General features: G+C 44.7%; 1 protein-coding gene across 2 annotated transcripts; it reads left to right on the plus strand.

Annotated features, from left to right (window-relative positions):
- The first annotated feature begins 1,150 nt into the window (after positions 1-1,150).
- On the plus strand, positions 1,151-19,643 carry GMIP (GEM interacting protein). Of its 2 annotated transcripts, XM_010568830.1 has the most exons (21): positions 1,151-1,345; positions 7,553-7,646; positions 7,730-7,805; positions 8,654-8,717; positions 9,600-9,725; positions 10,007-10,071; positions 10,547-10,657; positions 10,905-10,985; positions 11,639-11,827; positions 11,946-12,083; positions 12,534-12,724; positions 13,292-13,413; positions 13,662-13,748; positions 13,874-13,972; positions 14,058-14,197; positions 14,504-14,692; positions 14,774-14,911; positions 15,019-15,215; positions 15,778-16,072; positions 17,641-17,761; positions 18,286-19,643. In XM_010568830.1, the coding sequence occupies exons 1-21, from the start codon at positions 1,324-1,326 to the stop codon at positions 18,780-18,782; spliced, it is 3,042 nt and encodes a 1,013-aa protein (XP_010567132.1). In that variant the 5' UTR covers positions 1,151-1,323; the 3' UTR covers positions 18,783-19,643. The 2 variants fall into 2 exon arrangements, with proteins under 2 accessions (XP_010567132.1, XP_010567133.1); XM_010568831.1 differs by lacking the exons at positions 17,641-17,761; positions 18,286-19,643 and having other exon boundaries at positions 15,778-16,657.
- The last annotated feature ends 518 nt before the right edge of the window (positions 19,644-20,161 follow it).

Consider the following 20,161-nt stretch of genomic DNA (forward strand, 5'->3'; position numbering starts at 1 on the left):
TGAGGGGGACAGAAGAGCCTGTAGATTTCCCTGCCACAAAGTCTGTGGTGCAAGCGCAGGGAGAGATTTCACAGAAGAAATTTAGCAGCATTATTTGAGTCTCCAGCAGATGCTGAGGAAAGGGAAACTGTTTCTTAGGAGTCCAGGGCCACAAGCGTACTTTTTGGTTGCATAAGAAAACATGGTTTTTTTAAATATTCATTATTTAGTGAAGAAAAAATCAATGGCTTCACTGCTGAGCACAAGTTTGTTTGTTGACTGTGACATTTTTTCTGTCAGTTTCTCTAGTATTTGCAAAAGAAAAAAGTTCACTTCAGTTTCTGCTCACTTTGATCTATAATCTTTGAATAAATGTTTTCTATTTCCCATAGCAGAGTTTCCTCACTAAATCACCACCAGTATTCCAAAACTGAAGGCAAAATTCAGCAATTTTAAAGATGGCAACACTAGCTACATGCTTGCAGTCAGTAAATCAATTGCTTGTGAGCTGAAGCATATTGTACAGCACGAGTGGCAGTCGGATTTAAAGCCTTACATCCCAGTCCACCATCTAAAGAATGCTCCCAGGCTGAAAAACATCTTGAAGCAAGCAATGGCTTTTTCCCTAACTCATCAAAAACTTACAGAATCAGGGCTTGTTTTTATTTAAGAAGCAAACCATTAAAAGTTTAGATTTCGGTTTGCTGAGCAGAAGTTGAGAAAGACCGTGATCTCCGAGAAGGCTCCATTACACCCACGCGCTGGCGAAGAGAGCAGAGAAACGGTGGCTCAGGCAAGGACCACTGCTGGCCCATCCCTGCCCAAGATGCTCATCCTTTTCCTTCTTCTGTCCCCTCTTTTAACCTAACAGCCCTTTCCTCTCACCACCAGCAGTTTCTCAGTAGTTTGTTCAGTGTATTTGGAAGCATGGGTGTTTCTTAGGAAGCAGAGAGTGCTCTCCAGGTAGAAAAACTGGGGCTGCTGCGATAGCTGCAAGCACTGAAGCCAGGAGTACTCAGAAACGGTCCCTTCTTTGCTATTTACCAAGATGCATCTGAGCTATGCAAATTTCACGATCAAACAAATGTACGCTGCACACTGTTTCCTTACACGGAAGCGTGTCTGCAGGAAGCAGATTTGGCTACAGCAGCCACACTTACCGACGGGCGCTTCTGCCAGTTAATTTGGGCAGGTCGTCTTCACATGCAGCTATCATGGGCCTTTGGATAATTTCTTCACATCTGATCTGACCAAGAACTTGTGTTTTACTTAATTCAGCTGTGATTCAAAGCTGGGTAATTTGGGATTCTGCTGCTTTCAGACCAAAACACTGAAGATTCAGCCATGGGAGACCCAGAACCAAGTGGTATGTGATGGCATTTGAAACAACCTTTTATATTTTTTGTAATGTAAGCTTTTGGGGCATGGTATGACATATGACACAGATCAGCCTGTAAGCCACCTAGGAAATATGACTGCTAAAAACAGCTGTAAGTTCCTCTAACTGGGGTTTCCATGAAGATCCCAACTGTTCACTTCTCTAAGTCTTTCTCTGAGAGATGAAGTTGTTTGATGCATTTGTACTGGACACTGACTTATGTAAGAGGAAAGGATGCAGACCCCCTTTTCAGGAGGCAGAATGTGCAGCGTTTTCTCTTAAGAGATTGGAAGTACATAATGCTGGTACTTGCACATCATCAGCCTAAGTCCCTCCGAAAAAAATTTTCTATAAGTCCTTTTTCTCAAAGGTGACAACCCTATTTATGAACATAATGAGTTTAAATCGGAGTAACACTTACCAGTCGAGCATCTAAGAGGTCTCTGTACTACCTGGGAGCACAAATCCCTCCTCCCAGAGCCCCACATTCAACAGGGGCTGGTCCCTGGTGCTTCAGGGAGAGGTGGGGCGGGGGGGAAGCTCACTGGCTCTGTAATCAAGGAAACACAGCAAGCAACATTAGTCCTTTCCCTGCTGCCACATTCAAATGCGTTGTTATCCCTGTAGCTAGAAAGCTCTTTACTTCAGCTGGTCTTTCAGCAGCTGGATCTTGTCATGTCTTTGTCATGAAATTTGAAAAACCATTAGCAGAATTTCTATAGCTCATGATCATACACAGAGATAGTTTAAGGATGTCTCAATGTCTGTCATAAACTAAGTTGAGCTTGTTTAGGAACTCTATTGAGAGACTAGTTTTCTGCCCACTCTTGCCCTACAGAATGTTTTTGTGTCTTCAGCAACATCTGCACAACCCTTTGTCAGAACTGACACTAACATTTAACGTGCTCATGATCCAGCGTTGCATGCAGCAGCAAAAGCAGAGCCTATTTCTGCTCAATGTTCCCCTTTTGTACATAGCCAGAGCTTGCAGAGGTCCTCTTTCTGCAACATTGCATGTGAAGCTCGTATTAGGCAACTACCCATTGTGTCCACCACTGCTTTTCAGGGCAGAGACTTCCAGACTAGTGATATAATAGCTGCACTTAATTTGTGGATGTTCAGCTATATGCTGCAGTGGAAGCATAACCATTTCTGAGGCCACTTAAAGACTCTGTAATAAATAGCTGCCTTACTTCTTGGCCTACCATCTTGGTCTCATCAAGCACTTTACCAGGAGAGATGATGATACAAGTCTGATCATTTAATAAACCCACCAAAGAGCAGGAATCTGTTTCTGAGATCCTTCTAGAAACAACCCTATACATTGATTAAAGATGTATTTTGAGGTTTGTCAGTGAAACAGTTTTTAATGTGTAACCAAGAATACCATTCAGAACATGACATGACTGTAAAAGTCAAATGCCCTTGATATATCCAGGTGTGCCGTATCCACAGAGTGCCTTTTATTAACAAAATCTCATCTGTTAAGGAGAAGGAGGCTTATTTGACAGCTCTTTTGCAATACAAAGATGACTGGTATAAATGATTTTGTTCAGTCTTATTTTTTAAGCCAATAAGTGTCCTAGATTCACCCTTCTGTTGCTAATTGAGAGGGTTCTTTTACTGTTTTCCAGTACTGGGAGCATCTGCTGTGCTTCATTGTCAGTCTAAATTCTTCCTACCATTGCTAACCTTTCCTTATTCTTTCTTATCAAAGAAATGAACAGCCAGAAGTTTAATGTAGTTGTACTTTTCTTACTTAAAAAGCAAGGTTTATTAGCTAAGAACTGCAGGGGGCTGCCATCTATCAAGGCAAGTCTGTTTTACTAATATTTTCCTCTAAAGCTGGCAATCGCCTCATTTTTATTTTGCAAACTAAATGCACCTGTGCTCAGTTTCTGCTGTCAGACATCTCAAAGATTTGCTGCGTGCTCACCTTTTTCAATGAATTGATGTATTAAGTGGAAATTCCCCTTCCTCCCCCTGACATGTTTAATTAATCCCCTCATTAATACATACTACTATTTTAGACAACTGACCTTGCTAGTATTTCCTGTCAGTTGTGGGTGATCGCACTGTTTGGTAGTGGTTCCGACCTCCTCAAAAATTAGCTGATTTGTAAATTCAGTTTTTGCCAGGACCTTTGTTCCACTGAAGCAGGAAGAGAAGATGAGAAATCAGAGTGACAGATGGGAAGCAGTCTTGGTTTTGCGAAACCATTGTCAAGGAACTTGGATTATTTTGTTCCAAAACTGTTATTCCTCACATAGAAATGCTGATCTGGGCAGCTGGAGCAGCGTCCTTTGCTGCCAGCCATAACTGGAGTCTCACTGAGGGATGTCTTGGTTAAAGAGGGAAGATTTCCTGCAGGAGTGGCAGACAACAATTTGAGAGTTTTCAGACTCATTTGGTTCAAACCATGTCATGGCTTAGCAAGCAGGGGATTTTACACAGATGCTGCTAAGAAGTGTGCGCCATTTTATGCAGAAACGGGAGATTTGCCCCGGTGGAAAAATTCAGATGTTGTTTTGCAAAGCGCAAGACTGAGCGCAGAGAAGAGGAAGGCGCTACCGGGAACAGGCTTGTGATACCAAGGTTGGCAACGGTGCCACGCTTTGAATTAGGGTTTTAGACATTTATCTCATTTCACGGTAACTGCGGCTGAAAGGGAAGTGATGCTTCTGCTGAATGGCAGAACAAGAGCTTGTCCTGCTAAAAATATCCTCAACGCTTTGCACACCCACCACTGTGGGAGCTTGCTCTCCCTGTAACGCCAGCAAAAGGAGAAAAGAGTGGTGAGCTTTCCAGAAAGTAGATGATATAGATGACAGTCTTGTCCATCCAAGGATGGGGCAGAACTTCGCACAACAGCTGGCCGGCTCCAGTGCGAGAGTTGGCCGTGCAGGGATGCTCCCCTTTAGGATGCAGGTCTAGTGCCAATGCTGGAAGAGGTTTCTGCTGGAATTGTCTAAGATAAGAAGAAAAAGGATACACTGTCCTTCAAGAAACATAGATGGTTTTTAATCTCCAGAAGACTGAGTTTCTAGATCAGCCTTCCAGTTGTCATTAGGTTGTCCAGTAAGATAACTGGCTTTAAACTGAAGCATCCATTTGTAAATAAGGCTGCAGAGCTGTAGTGAACGGACAAAGGACTGAGCCAGAGTCTCCTCCAGGCCTGTGGTCCTATATCCCAGCGCCGCAGCAGATGCTCTGCTACCTAATCCTCACTGGTCAAAGGAAAGGGCTTTCAGCAGGATTTGAAAGATGTATTAGTTTATGGATATTTCTGGGAGCCTCTGCAAGCCTGCCAGGCACAGGAGCTCCATTCTCTTTCTAGTACAGGAAAATGTATACAGATGTTTACATATTTAGCAGGTGGGCAATCGGGAGTGCACAGTTCATCAGGAAGGGACATCTTGAAGGTGTCCAACAGATGGCTGACTGATGACAGCTGTGACAGCAAAGAGCAATACATTTGAGGCAATTCATTTCCTTGATGAGATACATATGAGGCACATGAATCATTTGGCCCAGACCTGCACATGCCAAAAAGCCACTCAAAAGACTTCAAATAGATGGGACAAATTGGTGCTGCCCTTGAATGACACAGGGGCTGCATACAAGGAGACACATGTTTAAACTTGTGAGAATGCAGCTAATAACATCAGCTACAGCAAGGCTAGGGAAACTTTTTATGACCAATTTTTCCACCTTCCTACTTTTATAGTATTACATATAATATTATCTTAGTGAGATGAAGCAAAAGACTTGTGAGAACCTGAGGTTCTTGCTTATCTTACAGTGCCTCACAATAGCTGCTTTCAAAAACAGAATGTTTCATTTTGCCCATCACCAGTGCTGCTCAAGTTGAGTCACTTCTTCCTATTGTACAATCCTCTGCTAGTGGTAAACAAGAGAAATTAAAGCTGTCCATCTGCTCCTGCAAAGTAATAAGAGTCATTAGGATTCACATTAAATTAGTATGCCTTGGATTTGTTACGTCTTGGATTATGAACAACTTTTGTCTCTTACAGAAAAAACAGAATGAGATGTTTGGTAAACTGCCTGTCTGAGGTCACCCACCAAGTGCGAAATGTTGATTTATCACGATTAAGCAGGATAGGCACTGGGTACAGTTTGCAGTCCTTTATTAGCATCACTGGTGCTTTTAAATCCCTTCCCCAGGTCCTCCAAGCGTGGCAGGCCAGTCTGAGCGGTTCTTTGCAGTTCCTTCAGACCTCAGTGGCTTATGTTTTACAAGAAAAGCGTGTCTTCACACATTTTCAGTGTCTTGTTTCACTTTGGAGTAAAACGTTCGTTCAGAAAACTTTTAAAGAACAAGGCCAGCATAAATATTAGTTATCTGCTCAGAAAAGGCAAGTAAGCTAGGAGCGTTCCCAGCTCATTTCTTGATGCAGAAGGGAACGCAGCATCTGGCCCATGCTGCTCAGCGCTGACTGTAAGTGGAATTGCAGCTTCAGTGTCCCACCCAACCTTCTTCACAGTTATTTCTATTTTTAAGCTGATGATAGGGTTAGACTGGTTGATGTTCATGACCTGGACACTGTAACTATATGATTGTCAGACAGCACTTTCATCTGACACCAAACAAGGAGATTTGTGGAAAAAAATGCCCAATACTTCCTGGTCTTTCTCTTAATTGTACGTTCAAATACTTTCTCCACATGGTTTGGCATCTTTACATAGTTAAAAAAAACCCATATGCATACATACATGCTCAAAGTCTCCCTTATTATCAGTACAGACAAGCCAGTCTCTTGCTCTTCTGCACCATTTTGGCTGGAAGATGACCAGGATTGTACCGCTCCCCCAGCAAGTGCCCAGGAGCTGGGTCTTCCCCCACGTGCTGGGAGTTTCCCAGAGTCATTGGCCTCTCTCAAAGACAATGTGGCTCTGCAAATCTGGGGTCAGCAATGGTGCGATGCTGTTTATAGGCTTAATGGCAGGCCAGCTCCTAATCAAAACTTGACTTGAAAAATTTGTATTTTTCAGGACTGAGACAAGGCCCAGGAGTAGCTATAACTAAATGAGACAAAACCTCACTTTTCTACCCACCATCATTTGAGCAACATTTACAAGTACTTGCTCACTGTCAAAAAGTCAACTATCAGTGAAGCAACTCTAGATTTAGGTCAACCACATCCTGTTTCCTGGAATGTCAAAAGGACAAAGAAGAGTGAAGTTTTCTTTTGTTTTTTTTTTTTTTTTTACCAATTGTGCCCCATTTCATATTTTAAAACATTTTTCCTTTTTTTTTTTCAGCAACTTTCAGCCTGAGTCAATTTTAGTTTCAGCCCTCAGTGACAAACACATGACAGAGTGGAAAGTGAGATTAACGGCATCAATAACCCCATGTAAAATGCATGTGTGCGCCTCCGCCCTGCGGGCAAAATACGCTTAGACCTTACAGAGGTGCGTGGCAGGAGTGCATTGCCCCTCAAGTGGGGACAAGCCCGTTTTATACTTTGCATGCCCAATAATTTGTACCTGCTGGGGGCTGAATCAGCTGCAGGATTTCATAATGTAGATTATCACCATAAATAAGCACGTACAATATTGAGAAATGGTCCCCGCACATAAAACATTGCGACACACACATGATGCGCAAGGAACAGGCAACTTCTGCAACACAGCCCAGCCCATGCACCACTGGACTGCAGCAATGCCGGCTGTTTTCTATGCACATGGTTCTGCTGACACAGGTTGTACAGCGTGCACGTGGGTTTGATCGAGGTGCAGGGCATGCCACTGCATCCCGTGAGCCCCTCCACCAGGTCTGCCAGTACCAAACTAAGGACAGTGGCGTGACTTCAGCTCAGAGTGGCTACGATAAAGGTTTCTGCCCAGTTTCCACAGCTGATCTCTGGTCTGATTGCAAGCCCTAAAACTAGCTTAGATGTCTCCCCTGGACATCTGCAGACTCATTTTCTGGGGGTTCTGCCCAAGGAACCTCGATGAGTTTACTGTTCCTAAGGTTTTTTTTCAAATCTCATCTCGCCCTCAAGCTCACCTTGCTGTGCTTTGCCAGGCCATCGCAGTTTGTCGCTTCCCTGTGAATCTGCACAGGACAGCAGGGCTCAGCCACGCTCCCCTGCACGTCTAGAAACCATCCTGCTGACCTTGGGGAGCTTTGGGTCAGGCATTTCAGTGAAATGATTTCTTCTCCAACTCCAGGTCTGGACAATCAAGAGAGGACACCTGAAAATAGGAAGCGGTACAGTGAGATATTCCGGAGCCTGGATGCCATAGAAATCTCAATTGGAAATGCGTATGTAGAGAAACAGGGCTGAACTAGTTTTCTGGGTCTTTGGAACCTTAATTTATTTCATTGCATTCTTTTTGACTATACAGGACGGTTGATATGTTCATTGGTGATGCTGACAGCACTGATGACATGGACCTGACCACAGAAAAAGAGGTTGTTCCGGTAGGCAAAGAATGAGATCCATTTTATTAAAGAAATTACCGATGTCCATTGCCAAAGTGCATGATTGTATGTTATTAAAGTTGGGGTTTGGGTGATCATCTGAAAAAAAATAGTTACAGCTCTTACTTGAATAGACAGAAAAGAACTGTACAACACTTGGTTATAACAATGATGGAGGTGGCAACAGAGCAGATAATATTTAGTGGAAACGCTCAGGCATTTACTGTCTGGATTTATATTTTTCTGAAAAACAAGATGTGGAAATTGCTGGTTTAAGTTCTGTGTGCTAAGAAAAAGATCAGACAAGACAGCAAACCCAGAATACATTTGAGAGTCATGCATCAAAAATCTCTAAAATTTTGGCCTTAAGGAGACCTTCAAAATAGAACTTAATGTTTTTTTCGCTTACTTTCGGCAGTATGGGACTTTTGGGGATTATCAGCCTCATTTCACGCTTTTTGTATAAACAAAGGATCTAGGAACTTAATTTTTCTCTGACAGCAACTGTTCTCATGTAATCATATTATCCCGTGAGCTAAACTTAAAGATAAAAATCAAATATTTTGTGATTTGTAGTAAAACAAGAGCTGCCAGCATTCAGTCTTGCAGCCCTTTTCCAGCTTTGATCTCTCTGCCCTAATCATATGTTTCCTCCATGTTTCTGCCTGTGGTAGGCTTTTATACCATGCTACCTTCCCTCTGTCAAATCTCAGGCTACTATTTTAACTGCACTGAGTTGCTTAGCTAAGCAAAATCGGCACTCCAGCTGGCCTCTTTGAAAAATCCTCCAATTTCTGAATACTCATTTTTCTTTCAGCATTTTCCTCTTTTTTTCTCTCCCCCCACAGCTCAGTGAAAGTTTCTGCAAGAGCAAAACCAGTTCAGAGAGACAAGTGCAGGCAGACATAACAGGTAACATTGCTAATTAAAAATCAAAGAGGTGACATAAGAACACTTAGTCAGTCACCTGGCAACAGTCCTGGCAGCGTTCTAATGACATGGATGAATAATGCCGGTGTCTCCGCTGGCATCGGTCTCAAGCTGAGCTAGGGCTGATGCCCAGCAAGGATGCGGATGCCTGTTTGAGCTCAGCAGTCCCACTGCTTCCTCCAGCACGCGGATCTTCCCCTGTTCATCCATTAACATCTCGTTAGGGAGCTTCTCATGAGGTCTTGGTTTTTAAATACTGAGACATCAATTCCCAAATGTCTGCTGGTTTTAAGCACAGTAAAGACCAACCCAGTGAAACTTGGGATACTCTGAAACACTTTGTGACCTGCTGGGAGGGTTCTTACCAGCTCTGTACTTGTCACTGGCATCATAAAATGCAACATAAAATTGTTTTTTCTTCATATAAAGTCCATATGAAGAAAAAAAAATTCTAAGCTGCTTTCTCACAGATTTCAGCTTGAAATGTGCTTCAATTTGCTCACCACAGTGTGGTGAATCCGTATTAGGTTCCACTAAGGAATAAGAATACTTCCTGCAACTCCCCAGTAACCCATTAGGTCCTTCACTTCTGTATTTCAAAACAAACTGAATAAAAATATTTCATTAAAAGCAGAGGGCAGAGGAACATACATGTCTAAATTACCTGGAACTTGTGTGGTTCCATGGGCAGGACTGCATGGGGTCGCCATGAAGTAGATCATGATGACATTGTTCAGTGAAAGACCTTTTTTATGGCTGTTATCTGAGTATTTCACAGCACCAACTCTTGAGACTCCAATTTTGCCACTCTTGGGGGAGCCCATCAGCCAGAGCCATTCTGAACCTGGATTTATTCTGTTGCAGTTCAGGAGGCAGACGAAATGCTGATAAAATGTGAAGGCGGCATTGACGCAGCCCTCGAATATGCCAAAATGTGGTGTAAATACGTCAAAGAGCTTCTCAGCTGGATTGAGAAACGTCTGAGTTACGGTGAGCTTGTGCACAGAACCAGCTGGGAGTCCGTACACTTTTTGATAGCTTTTTTTTTTTTTAAATCATAGCTGAGAACACACAGTTGCAAGCAAAAGTATACAGGTTAGAAACTGGCCAAACGCCAACCCCTTTTGGTTGCTTTTGCCTGATGACAAAGACATGGGGTCAGAATTTCTTCTTCCCTGAATGGTCCTAATTGACTGGAATGACCTCTGGCTTTGACAAACCCACCTCTGTGACCGTGAATCTGGTGTCTAATTCACTCTGCCCTTCTACAGAGACAGAGTTTGCCAAAGGGATGGTGAAGATAGCAGAATCAGGACGAAATGCCATCTTCCACCAGGTATGGGTCCTAGCGATGTTCCTACTTCACTGCACGGGGTTCCCTTTGGAGGAGGATGGGAGTCCTATGCAGAGCAAATGTGAGGCTGTCTGCACATGTGAACCACTTGTAGAGTCCAGCTTAAATCCTACAGCAATCCTAAATCCTGCCTCCAGAGCCATTCCTAAATGTCTCAGTAGAGGAACAGTTCCTTTTTTTTTTTTCCAAGGGCTTATAACACGGAGTAATTGTTTGGACAATTAGATATTCAGCAAGGCAAGGCATGGAGTCAGCACAATACTGCCCAGCATAAAAACCTTTCTGCTTCCAGCATCCTACTATTTGTGTTGTCTGAAATAACTCCCCTTCATTTAACCAGTGTAGACACTCTCACTTTTCCGTAATAGATTTCAGTCATACCTACCAAAAGCTCTTTAATTTAGGAAAGCTGCAGTGATTATCCATCATTTTATATCTGCTTTTTTGGTTTCTGCAGCACAACATGCCTCTTCGGGCGCTCTATACAATGGTCCTGGAACATGACATAAAGGTTGGAAATTCAGCTACTGAGACTGCAGGATTGCTCCAACAGAAGGAATTCTACCAGGTACTGCATTTCTCTGTGGATTAGACAAATTTGCTGAAAGATTAGATAGGAGGATCACAGAGACCTAATGAAGTGATATATCCTGGTCCAGGGGGTGGAGGGGATAAGAGAATGAAATGCACACCAAGTTTAAGGGAAAAAGAGGCATCTTGCAAGGCTTGCTTTCTAATGTCACGCCCCCATCTGTTGGATCCTTTTTCCTGCCTCATGAGGAACTGTTGCCATCCTAACTATTATTCCTCGGCAGCCTCTGTCAGCTAAGAAGAATGAAATTGAGAAATGGAGGAAAGAATTCAAAGATCAGTGGACAAAGGAGCAAAAGAGAATGGTAAGAGGCCGATACATGGGCCTGACCTTCATACCAGTCACGGCTCAAAACACTGAAAACAAAAGTTTATGGACAAGCAGTAACTAAATAACGTAATATGCATCCTGCTATCGAATAAAACTACTCTAGAGTACAAGGCGGGAGTGCTGCCAGCATTCCTGTGCCATCCTGCCTGTGCTGCCTGCTGGATCCCATCACGTCCTGCCAACTGCAGAGGCTGGCAGAACGAGGAGGCAGCTTGGGTTTGCACGCGCTGGCACTAGGCTGTCTTCAGCCAAGAGGGATCCCCTGCAAAGGCAGGCTCTGTGCCTGTGACCCCTCTACCAAAACCCAGCTGCACAAACTCTGCTACCACTTCATCATCAGCCTTTTTCTCCAGGGATTCCTGCTGGGGAGGAAGATGTTCCTGGGCACCTTGCAGAACATGACGCAGGATGGCCAGGTCTCTACGCAGCTGTAGAGGAAACCCAGGGGCTCCCTTAGAGCTCCTGAACTTTGGGAGAAGGGGGAGAGAGAATACTGACCTCCGTTTGAATGATAATACCCATTTGAACCCAGAGACAGGCACTTCCCTTATAAGCAGAGTACTGCTGTGACTTGTTCTTCCCACTGCCTTGCTAGGCTTCCTAAACCTGTTCCTTTCCCTATTCAAGAATGAGTCCTTGTCATCCCTGCGCAAGTCCCGCCTGCAATACATTCAGCGCTGCGAGGAGCTGGAGAAAGCAAAGCACTTGAGTGCCAAGGCAGAGGACGAATACCAGAGCGCAGCTATCACCAACCCCGGCAGTGCCAACAAGCAGCTGGAGAAGCGACGCCGTTCTTGCGAGGAGGCACAAGCCAAGGTGATGAGTTCAGACCAGGCTGCTGGTATTCCCAGTCATCCCACGCACCATGTTATGGCATCTTCTCACCCGTCTTGGTGACTTTGTCCTCCTTTGCTCCATTTCTGGTCATGCACAGGTTCAGGAAGCAGAAGCTTTGTACAAGATGTGCATCAGCGATGCCAACTTTCGGCGACAAGAACTGGAGAAAGTGCGAGCACGGATCGTCTCGCATATTCGGAAGCTCATTTACCAAGGGGATGAGGTCCTGACGTGGGTACGTGTAGTCTCAGTTTCTCCTCCAATCCTCCTTTCAGGGAAACTGCTGTTTGGGATAAGACTTCTAGACTCTTCACCATTTCACTGTTGAGCCACCCTATAACTGACCATTCTCAAGCAGCTGAAATTAGGGGAGTGCTCTGGACATTGCTTTGCTACCAACCTGCTACCAAAAAATCTGAGATATATAATCACATTTTCAATTGCTACTGCTTTGAGGATGCAGATGTCCGTAGAAAAGGTCTAGGGGGAAAAAATCCTAGAACAAGAAACAGTGGCAAATAATTTATCTGACCTGTTAAGTAGAACTATCAATAACCAGAAGTGCAGGTAACCAAGTTTGGGTAATGAAAAACTGAAGACTGGTGAATGACTGTGAGATCCAAGGGAGGAAAAAGCACCTGGGCTTTGACTAGCAATGTGGTTTTTGTTTTCTTTCCCTTGTAAGGTCACTTTAAGGATGTTCAAGCAACGGCAGACTCAGTCAGAACAGATTCCAGTGGGATACCAGTACCTGTCCGAGGTCTGCAAGCCATACAAAGCAGGCGAGAAATACCTGGAATTCATTCAGGCTCTGCAGAAGAAAGACATTCATATGGAAGTGTTTGAATTCGAGCCATTTACTTCCGGAGGGCAGAGGTAAAACAAAAAGTGGAAAACCCACATCCTAGCTGAAAGGTCAGAAATATATCATGCACAGAACAACAACAACATTTAAAACACATTTATAAATTCACTAGCAACGCTGCAGCATTATGATTGCTAATTACGGAAAAGCCCACAGCCTCAGATGTTAGGATCTTTTCTCTCTGCATAGCTCCGCTAATAAAGAACAAATATCTAAAGATGCACCTGGTTCCTTCTGCTGAACACAGGACCAACATCAGTGAAATGAAGGCAGCAGTTTTGTACCACGTCCCTTCAGTTATTTCTACCATTTGGCAAAGATTTGGATTGCTCTTTTCTCACGTGGGTGCTGTTTGATATCTAAATTTTTCCTGTGGATAGAAAAGGTGAAGTTATATTGAACAAATTTGTTTTCCTAGTTTGGTGCAAGTGTTTATTATAGCCTCCTTGAAAACTCAGCTTACACCTGTAAGCTGCCTGAAACAGATGCTTTGTCTCAGGTACTCATAAGGCACCTCGGTGATGCAATATTGTCTGTTATTCTTCACTGCTGGAAAATTGATAGCAACCCCTTCTCAGGTCCCCTCCCAGTGGCAAAAAGAAGATGGCATTGCATTACACAGGACCCTTTTCTGCAGCAAAGGACACAAGCATGCCAGAAGATACATCCAGAAAACAGTTATCCACAAACGGTGAACACAGTAGGTTGAATTTAATAAAGATGACCCGATTTTCTCTCAAGTCACTGTAGTTTAATTTAGATTAGTAGCCAAAGAGGTGGGAGAGGTTCTCAAATTCTTAGGGCAGTGCTTAAGGCTTTGCTCAGAATGGGAGAAAACATTGACAAGTATTTATGGATTTTCTTGGGAGTTTGGTGTGGACTTCAACCCCGTGTTGAAGTATCCTGAGAGTGCTTGGGATGGTCTGTCATCGTATCCACCTTCCGCAGGTGCAAACAAATCCCTCTGCAGCGACACAGAAAGCCTTGGTGGGAGTTGTGAATCCCGGTCCCTGGACTCTCCCAATTCTAGCCCAGGTGAGAGCTGCAGAAATTCTTGCCTAATATTGCCCCAAAACCTAAAACGGGAATAAAGTCTGCACTGACCCACTTTGTGTATCATGAGGATGAGAACAGCTGTTTATATTTTCTCTCTTCTCAAGGAAACTCTAATAGGAAATTGTTGAAAGCTCCATCCACCAGCACCATGTCCTCCTCAGATGATTTTGAAGAGAGAGATTCCTTGCAAACTTTTGAAAATGGTGAGCCACACACATATTTGACTCACTAGGTGGAAACCGTGCTTACGTATCTGTTCCTTTTCACGCTTTAATGCTGTTTCCACAGAAAATGGTACATCCCAGCAGCAGTTTAAGAACATCCTCCTCTCCAGTGCAGCGCAGACCCACCGGCTCCGGAAGCTGCGGGGACCATCCAAATGCAGGGAGTGTGACACTTTCATGGTCAGCGGCTTCGAGTGTGAGGAGGTGAGGGCTAGAAGATGTCATTGCAGATGCCTCACGTGGGAGCCTGGGGTGACCATCATGTTGCTGAAAGTCTGCGGGAATGAGGGGCCCCTCTGCAAAGTTCTGTGCTTTTTCTTCCTCTGCATTACACAAGGCATGTTTTTCTGTCCTTGAGTAAGCCACCAGCTGCCACTTGCCTGAAGCAACCTTCTTGGGGTTGGTGGGACTTTGGTGGTTGGGGGAACAAGAGAAATCCTTCAAGTTCAGCCACCGCTGCAGTGCTGGACCACAACTAGACCATAACGTGGGTCGGTTCTGCCATTTCAGTGCTGCCTAGCCTGCCACAAGAAGTGTCTCGAGAACCTGCTCATCACCTGTGGCCACAAGAAGTTGCCCAACCGAGTACCTCTTTTTGGCATTGACTTCACGCAGGTTCCTCGAGATTTCCCAGAGGAAGTTCCCTTCATAGTAGTGAAATGCACCTCAGAAATTGAAGCCCGTGCCCTCGGGGTGCAGGTGAGTAGTCAGTTATTCTTGCTTTGGTCTTCTCTTCTCTGTATCCAAAACTCCTGACCTCTCCCCCTCTGAACCATGCAGGGGATCTATCGGATAAGTGGATCCAAAGCCCGGGTGGAAAAGTTGTGCCAGGCGTTCGAGAACGGACGGAGCCTGGTGGAGCTCTCCGAGCACTCCCCCCACGACATCACTGGGGTCCTGAAGCACTTCCTGAAGGAAGTGGGTACCAAATCTCTGCTGGGAGGGCAGGGCTCAGCCGACCGCATTCCTCAGTGCCAGACTAGCAGGGTGAAGTAACATGCTGTTTTCCTCCCCTCTTGCTGCAGCTTTCGGCACCGGTGCTGCTGTCCCACCTCTATAATGATCTCATTGCACTTGCCAAAGATTTACAAAAACCTGGGGAAGAAAAGTTGGACTGTGCAGGCTTCCCTTCCGATCCCATCCAGAGCATGAAGGACTTGCTGAGCAAATTGCCTGGAAGCAACTACAACACCCTGCGACACCTCATTGCACACTTGTACAGGTGAGGAGCATGCTGGTTGTCATGCTGGTTAGTGTCAGGTCTGACCACAGGAGATCCCTGTTGAGACCTCGCTGCCAGAGGAGCAGCTAGCACAGCACCAAATGTGTATGAGAAGAGCGTCTGGGCTTCCTTGACCTGGGAGAGCCAAGCGGGCAGTTGAGGAGAGTAAAAACTTCATTCATGGAAAGGACCATCTTGCAGCAATTAGGAGAAAGTCTCAATGACCAAGAAGGACCAGAAGGTCCTTACTGATAATGCTTCATAAAGCACAGAGCAAGAGGTCAAGGAGTAACTTGAATCAAGCTCTCTTTCACCCAGCTCTGAACACAGGTCACAAGAAACAGCCACTCTCAGTAGGGCTGCACCATCCAGACAGATCCAGGCAACTTCTGAGATTTTTTTCTCTGGAGTTTCCCTGCACAGACCAGAGCCCTGCTCCCCATAAAAGATGGGAGTTCTCTCTCCACTAGGAAATGGGGGTTTTGGTGCATTCCATCTGTGTACTCAGTGCATTTGGGTTGAGAACTGGGAAGCCCCTAACAGTCCTGTTTCCCTTCCCCAGGGTGGCAGAGAAATACGAAGAGAACAAGATGTCCCCAAACAACCTGGGCATAGTATTTGGGCCAACTCTGATCCGGCCAGGCTCAGGGAGCGATGTCTCAATGTCATGCCTTGTTGACTCTGGGTATCAAGCCCAGATTGTGGAGTTTCTCATTCAGAACTACGAAAGGGTGTTTGGGATGGATGACCTGCCTTCATCCTTATCCCTTGGATGTGAAAATCCTTCGCAAGAAGCATCGACAGAAAAGGATGAAGGACTTCAGAGCCCAAACACAGTCCAGACTATAAACCTAGAGGTAGAGCTCCCAGACACCGAGCTAGGCTTACTGACCCTGCTGTAGAGACAGGAAGGTGGACTAGCAATTAAAGAGAACTTGTTCCGTGGATAACAAAACCATTTGCTATCAGAGGGTTATTCTGAGAGGAAGGAGCAGAGAGCCTGTTGCACATGGAGTGGGAGAAACAGAAAAAAATGATAAGCTACAGATCACTCAGCAGCTTCTCAGACCAATCTGGATAGTGGTTTTGCTCCATGTTTTAGATTCCAGTCATGCTGGAAAAATTGTGGGGTTCTCCATACTAAATAGCCTGGGATACTGCTGTTTCTCTCTGTAAACAGCTCTACAACTTTGGAAGCAGCTACGTGCACTTAAGACCCAGCAGATCCCCCGGTACAGCCCTACAGGGCTCTGCTGCATCCCTGAGCAGTGGCCACGGACCCTGTTTTGCCTGCCCTGCTACTGAGTGCTCTTCGTTCTTCCCAAGCTTCGTGGCTCTTTCCTCACAATATTTCACAGAACTTCAAAAACACAAATGGGCATAGCATCCCTGAGATGGGACATGGTGGGGTTTCTCCTTTTCACAGTTGTTTGATGAGCAAGAAAGAGGAAATGATTTTCCTAAGTTAAGCCAAAGGAAGCGAGATCCAGGTTCAGGGACTCTCTGCCTCCTGCTTTTGAGTCACAGATGCTTATGTGCAAGACTGTGTGCCTGCAGTGACCCTATCCATGTCTGGCATGCAGTAACACTGCTTCCTCTACAGGTCCAGCTCACTGAGGAAGCAGAAATTAGAATAACTATGATTACAGTTGAAATAAAAATCACCAGGGTAGACACAATTCACTTTTTGTGTGCAGAAGTCCTACAGGATTAATAAACTTTCACAGAAAGCACTTTGAGATATACACAACTATTGCCTTTGACTATTTTCAAAGCCATTTTTACCTGCTTCTGCAGTGTGACTGAATTCCACAGACAGTTTCACAAACCTTTAAAAAGGGGAGTCGCTTCTAAGGCTGCTCTCATTTTGCCATTAATAAAACCGACCTCTGGAGGGCCTGCCCAGGTGACCTGATCCTTGTGCAAACTCAGACTGGATCCATACCAACTATGACTCCCAGGCACTCCCGAGTCCTTCACTCACCCTCCTATTTGCATTTGATGATAATTACTGTGCTCCAGTTAACAGCTTGGTTTCTGATGTTTCCCCTTTTTGTTCTGAAATGGGCTACTTCAGTGTCCCATGGGACATGGGAATCAGTCTCAACACACTGCTGCTCCACAGAAAGCAGCGTCTGCTTTCTGGGGTAAGTTTTGTGGCAGTTGTGTTCTGCCAGTATGGATGCTGGAATTGGCAGGTCTTGAACCATAATTTTCCCTCATGGCCCTGCCCTGTGACCTTCTGCAACCTCCCTCCCTATTCCCCCAAGTGTTACAGATAATCTAAGAGAAATCAAGGCATTTTCAGCTTAAGCAGTTGCCTCCATTCACTTGGCTCTAACAGCACTTGGGGTAAAGTGGACATTGACAGTATCTTCATGTCAAGTAAGAGTCCTGTATAAACACTCATGGCTTTTTCCAACAGAATTTCTCCTCCAAGCACGGTTTAAATGTGGACTGTGAGTCTGATAACTCATCTTCCAGGGAAGCCATCAATGAGCTGACTCTGGAGGGAGCCCACAGTCCATTAAGCACGGATGCCCTAGGTAAATAAAGTGGTGATCGTGATGCTGTTACAGGTTGTCTTGTAGCATGTTTGCTGGTTTTCACACCTCCTCCCTATCTGCCTCTACATTACATAGCAGACAAAGCATAACTGGGGCCTCTTCCACATCGCTGCTCAGTCTCTGTGCAGATAACCTACTACAGAGCAACTGCCATGTAGCTCACATGAAAGCACAAGCACATTTTCTGCTGTTCTCACGAAAGGCTTTTCCCTGCTGCTGCCTCAGCTCTGAAGCCCACAGTCACCATCGGCAGCTCTCCTGGCTTTAACGCATCGAGGACAGCTTTAAGAATATAAGCCTGATTCATATCTTATACGTCTTTCAAATGCATATCTTGTGATTGCTCTTGATTAACAAAGCTGTTAGAGGGAGGTGTTTTAGCCTGTTAATGCAGGAGGGATCTCAGTATCCTTTCTAACAGGAAAAGAAGTCATAAACCAAAATTGTTTGTCGTAGTAACCTTGTCTCACTGATCTAAGATAACTGTCTAATTTTTTGTTCAGAGATGAATACAAGTATTGGCTCGGAGCTGGAGGAACTGGAGGACTCTGTGCAGGAAAAGATAGACAGCGATTCAGACACGGTCCTAGGGACCCAGCCCAGATGCCATTTCAGCCGACAACCTGTAAAATATATTCGAACACAGGCAAAAATGAAGCCAGTCATTCCCAAGTCTTCCAATTTGCCCTTGAGGACTACCACATTAGCCAACATGGCAATGGAGCCTGGTGCAGAAGGGAACCCTACCACCGACAGCAGCTCCCCAACAAAGGACATCCCGGAGGAGAGCACCAGGAGCAGCAACAGCTTGACCGACACAAGCACACTCAAGCAACGCTTAGGAGGGAGACAGCAGCTCAAACATTTTGAGATCACGCAGGAAACTGCCAGGATTGTCTCAAAGTTTAAAGTCGATGATACTTCTGCATCCCCTGAGCCTTTTCTGGAGAGCGCAGGATCTACTGAGAAAGCAGAGGACCTCAACCTGACATACCTATAGGAAAAACCCCTAAGGGTAACAGATAATAGCAATGGAAAGGGAGAGAGGACTGAAATCCTACACCTGCTGAACGAAGGAATAGCGATGGTGAGAATAACATCCTATTTGTATTTACCATGCAATCTGGAGAAAAAGCACCAGCTGCGAACTTCCTGGCAGGCTTTCAGCTAACTCAGGATTTGCTCTTTATTCATTTACAAACCCATAAAAGTGATAAGAAGCAAGCCCAACGGCTCACTCTCTGGAACACACCCTGTTTAGCATGAAGGACAATGCAAGAAGTGGAGGGAACACAGATTGCCTGGCTAGAAAGATGTCGCCAGGAAGGAGGCAACTGAAATGTAGGACATTGGACATAAACCATTCCCCGATGGTCATTTTCTGGCAGCTGCAACAAGCACTGATTTCTGTCATTTTTATTTCACAGCATTTTTGAGTGTAACTCACTTTTTGAGTGTAATAGAACAGGGTACACAGGCAAAGCTCATGTACTCTAGATCCTTCTGCTTCTGTTGCTGGAGCTTCAACTTGCTAGTCAGCACAAAGCCATTCTGTAAAGGGAAAAAACACTGCTGTACTCTGAGCTGGACCCCATTTCTCCAAAACATTAATTCTATTTCCCTCAAAGCACATTGAGCTTCTGCAATACTTCCATGTGAAGCTGCTGCTGTCATGAAGGTGGCAAAACCCTGAACCCCCAGCAGAGAAGAAGATTTCTTGGATCTAAGACCAGGTTGCTATAACTTGCTGGGTCTCCATCTCACCTGCCCGTGGGTTGCCCCGATGCTCCTTTCTGCCTCCCTGCAGCAGATTTTCTGTCCACCAAATTTTAACATGAGGACAGGGAGAACTCTGTCCTATAGTGCCATCTCGTGACGCATGCACGGGGAAGACAGGCTTCCTATACTGTTCACTCCCGGGCATAATAGCTTTGCGTTATAGGATGAGCAGCGTTACAGATTTCCTTGGCGTTTGGTTCTGTATACAGCACGAAAGTCAGATAACAACTTAAAAACTTCTGCACTAGGGCAGATTTCAGTGATTACCGTCAGCTGCAGAGACACTAGGAGATGTATAAAGGCATCAGAGCTAAACGCTAAAGGAAAATATTACACTTTCCCCAAATAGCTCAAGAGGTTAAGCAAACTACTTCACAAATTTCTTTTGTCTCATCAACAGACTACGTTCTGGTCCTATATCTTAACAAGGCTGTAAAAGAAATGCTAAAGATCTATTCTTAGTATTTGTAGAGTTCAGGCTAAAGAGAGTTTGCATCTCTGGAGCAATGTATATTTGTTAATATAGTGCTTTGAATTCTTGAATACTAAATTATCTTTTACTGTAGAAGTTCTGTAATAAATTACTGTGTGTTTTATTAT

Source organism: Haliaeetus leucocephalus, unplaced genomic scaffold (genome assembly GCF_000737465.1).
Source record: "Haliaeetus leucocephalus isolate CR32 unplaced genomic scaffold, Haliaeetus_leucocephalus-4.0 Scaffold260, whole genome shotgun sequence".
NCBI classification, from domain to species: domain Eukaryota; kingdom Metazoa; phylum Chordata; class Aves; order Accipitriformes; family Accipitridae; genus Haliaeetus; species Haliaeetus leucocephalus.

Bases quoted from the DNA above. Each gene is read 5' to 3' on its own strand.
- GMIP (XM_010568830.1), top strand. From the start codon at position 1,324: ATGGGAGACCCAGAACCAAGTG. The intron at 14,693-14,773 runs GTGAGTAGTCAG...TGAACCATGCAG, and splicing joins CCCGTGCCCTCGGGGTGCAG to GGGATCTATCGGATAAGTGG. The intron at 17,762-18,285 runs GTAAATAAAGTG...TTTTTTGTTCAG, and splicing joins ATTAAGCACGGATGCCCTAG to AGATGAATACAAGTATTGGC.